A 3247-nucleotide genomic window follows, 5' to 3' on the forward strand; every position below is an offset into this window, starting at 1 on the left:
TTCAAAAGCTCTCCAAATGTTGGGTGTCGAGGGGTATGTGTGTGTGTTTGTGAAAAGGGGGGCCACAGCTGGCCCTGGCATCCCGGAGGGCGCCCCCTTGCCTTTTTTGGCGAGGGACCCATTAAGGCCGAGGAGGCCAGGGAGCGTGGCTGGAAATAAAGAGGGTGCGGCTGATTCAAAGTCGGCAGTCCCCCCCCATTTCTAAAGGTTCGAAGGGAGGCGAGCATAGGTAAGCAGGGGTTTGGGGGTCCAGCAGAGGTTGGGGTGTTCCTATGAAAGATGGGAGGTGGCTTTATTCGGACCCCAAAGAGGGTCCATGTTTGCTGGCTTGCCCTCCCCCCCCCAGTGCAGCGGTTTTAAGAGGTAGTTTTGAGAACTGATGGCGGTGGAGGATGGTGATGGGGTTGTGGAGCAAGTGGGCTGAAGGGGGAGGAGCCACAGAAAGGGGGGAGGGGGGGCTGGGAGGGGAGGTCCCTATGGATTATTACATTGACGTTGTGGGGAAGGGAGAATGCGGTGTGCCCCCCCCCCCGGGGTTCAAGGAGAAAAGCGTGAAGGAGGAAGACCGATGTTCTGGAGAACTTGTCCAACCTGGAAGAAGAGACGTAGACATCTCCTAGAAGAATTGTCGTCTCGAAGCTACGGGGAACCCTTTCTTTCCCTCCTCTGGTTCACCGGACCAAGGTGGTCCATCTCGGTTCTTGGCCTGACCCACTGACCCAGCCCCCCAACCTCAGGAGATCTCCACCAACTCTTTTGAGGATGCTGGAAGCCCTTGGTGGCCAGGAGACCGAAGCACCACGATGTACCAACTCTGGGCCGGAAGGACCACCCAGAGAATGATGGCTGCCCCCGTCCCAAAAACTATGGGAGTTGTGGGTCAAACGACGCAGAAGGGGGTGGGGAAGAGAAGCCGGGAGGAGGAGGAGCAGAACATGGAAGAACGATGGTGTTGGTTGCATCTGCCAGAGCTTGAGAAGGTCCTGGTTGCGAAGGACATGTTTCAGGGTGCGGTGGAGGCGGGGAGCGGTCCCGCGGGTGGCGGCGTTGCCCCATCGGCCGGAGGAGGAGGAGGAAGAGATGGAGGCGGCTGAGGATCTGAGAAGAGATACCAGAGAAAGAGAATTAGGAGGAGCATCTGGAAAGAGAGATCTGATCTTCCAAGTTGGGTTCTTCAGACATTCACGAGAAGATTCAACATCTGGCCCGGCTTAACTTAGGTAGAAGATGGGTTGGGAGCCACCTCTGAATGTTGAAAAAAACGTGAAGGTTTGGTCATAAAATGAGGCCCCCGTTTACGAGGAAGACCAAGGACCAACCGTTGAAGATCTCCACAGCCACTGGTCGGTTGGGAATACAGTTAGCCCTTGACTTACGATAGTTCGTTGAGTGACCGTCCGCAGTTATAACGGTACTGACAAAAGGGACTCACGGCTGTTGCTCACACTTAGCGACCGTTGCAGAAGCCCCCAGGTCACGGGATCCAAATTCAAACTGACTCGTACTTATGACGGTTGCAGTGCCCAGAGGTCGCATGATTCCTCTTTGCGACTTTCCGATGAGCAAAGTCAACGGGGAAGCCGGAATCGCTTAACGACCATCTGACTAACTGAACGACTGCAGGGATTCGCTTAACAACCCAGTGGCGAGAAAGATCATAAAACGGGGCAAAAAACTCACTAAAACAAAACGTCTCGCTTGGCAACGGAGAGTTGGGACTCCATTGAGGTCATTAACTCGAGGACTACCTGCATCTTTCCCCTGGGAGGTGTCTAACTCCAGATATGAAGAGTCTGGGACAAAGCGATCGTGGATCGCTTAAGGACGGGCGGTCCTCGACTTACGACGACAATGGAGTCGGTTGCTTTTGGGGGGGGGGAGTTTGTGCGGTTGTTGTCGAGGACTCTCTGTACGCAAAGAGTTGGATTTTCTTTGGTTTATGGCTTAGAAAATGGATTGGCCGAATTCCCAGCAACGCCCATAAAAATGGAGTTGGCAGTTCAGGAATGGCATGTCAGGAAGCCAGAGGAACCCCCTGCCACTGGATGGAATATTTTTTTAAGAGGCTTGCTTCAAATAAAAACCAAGGGCTTTCGGAAGGATTACGGATAGCAACGGGGCTGAAAGTTTTTCAAGAAACTATTAGACAACTGGGATGGTCGAAATAGTCCTCGACTTACGACAACTGAGGCCAAATTTTTTGTTGCTAAGTGAGACATTTGTTAAGTGAGGATTGTACGCAAAAAAATTTCAACAAAAAAAATATATTTTTAGAGGTTTCCTAGCTGCTTCCATTTCCACCAGTTTCTATCTTCATAAGCAATTATATTTACAGGTGGTCCTCAAATTACGACAACGGAGCCCCCAGATCCTGTCGCTAAGCGAGACACTTGCAAAGTGAGTTTGGCCCCATTTTCTTGCCCCCGTTGTTAAGTGTTGAGTCCAGCAGTGTCAAATAGGGGAAAGCCGGATTCGCTTAACGACCGTGGACTAATGGAAGGGATTCGCTTAACAACCGGTGGCGAGAAAGGTGGTAACATGAGGCAAAGCTCCCTTAGCAACTGTCTCGCTTAGCGATGGACATTTTGGTCTCTATGGTGGTCATACGTCCGTCCATCCACTTGCTCGCTTAACGACGGCGGACAGAGAGGTCGCCAAACAGGACCGCATTCACCTCACACGCCATTCTCGCATAGCCATGGAAATTTGGAGGGGTCCGTGGCGGTCGTTAAGTCGAGGACTGCCTGCCCATTTCAGAAATCAAATCCAATTAAACCTGGTGTCCGAGCGTCGGCCGAAAAGGGAGATGGGGGGTCCCCGAGGGAAGACTTACACAAGCCGTTGGGAGATGCCAGGGGTCCCCGGGGTCCCACGATGTTTCCCGGCCCAGAGGGAGGGATGGTGGCGCCGGCGGCTGACTGGGCGCCGGCGGATCCGGCTGGCATGATTCGGCTTGGCAAGGCCTGTCCGGGCATCATGGAGCCCTGTCCAAGGATTGGACCTGTAAGGGGGAAAAGAAGACACGGGTGTTGGAGGAGGTCTGTGATGGTGGTGGCCCTTGGAGGCCACCCTTGAAGTTCTGGAACAGCTCCCTGTCCAGATCTCCATGCATCCATCTTCTGGTCCTCTTCATCCATCCATTCCCTCCCTCTCTTCCATCCATCCATCCATCATCTGGTCCTCTTTATTCATCTCCTCCTCCTCCTCCCTTCCATCCATCCATCTTCTGGTCTTCTTCATTCATCAT

General features: G+C 53.1%; 1 protein-coding gene across 1 annotated transcript in view; it reads right to left on the minus strand.

The window, feature by feature from the left end:
* Window positions 1–931: 931 nt before the first annotated feature.
* Window positions 932–3247, minus strand: part of SMARCC1 (SWI/SNF related, matrix associated, actin dependent regulator of chromatin subfamily c member 1) — a 63188-nt gene continuing 60872 nt past the window's right edge. Inside the window, exons 27-28 of the mRNA XM_029286306.1 lie at window positions 2834–3001; window positions 932–1098 (exon numbers count right to left, since the gene is read on the minus strand). Of these exons, the coding sequence (XP_029142139.1) occupies window positions 1004–1098; window positions 2834–3001 (263 nt within the window). The 3' untranslated portion in view covers window positions 932–1003. The remainder of the gene's footprint in view (window positions 1099–2833; window positions 3002–3247) is intronic.

This window comes from Protobothrops mucrosquamatus, unplaced genomic scaffold, assembly GCF_001527695.2.
Source record: "Protobothrops mucrosquamatus isolate PMUCROS unplaced genomic scaffold, P.Mucros_1.0 scaffold3282, whole genome shotgun sequence".
NCBI lineage: Eukaryota > Metazoa > Chordata > Lepidosauria > Squamata > Viperidae > Protobothrops > Protobothrops mucrosquamatus.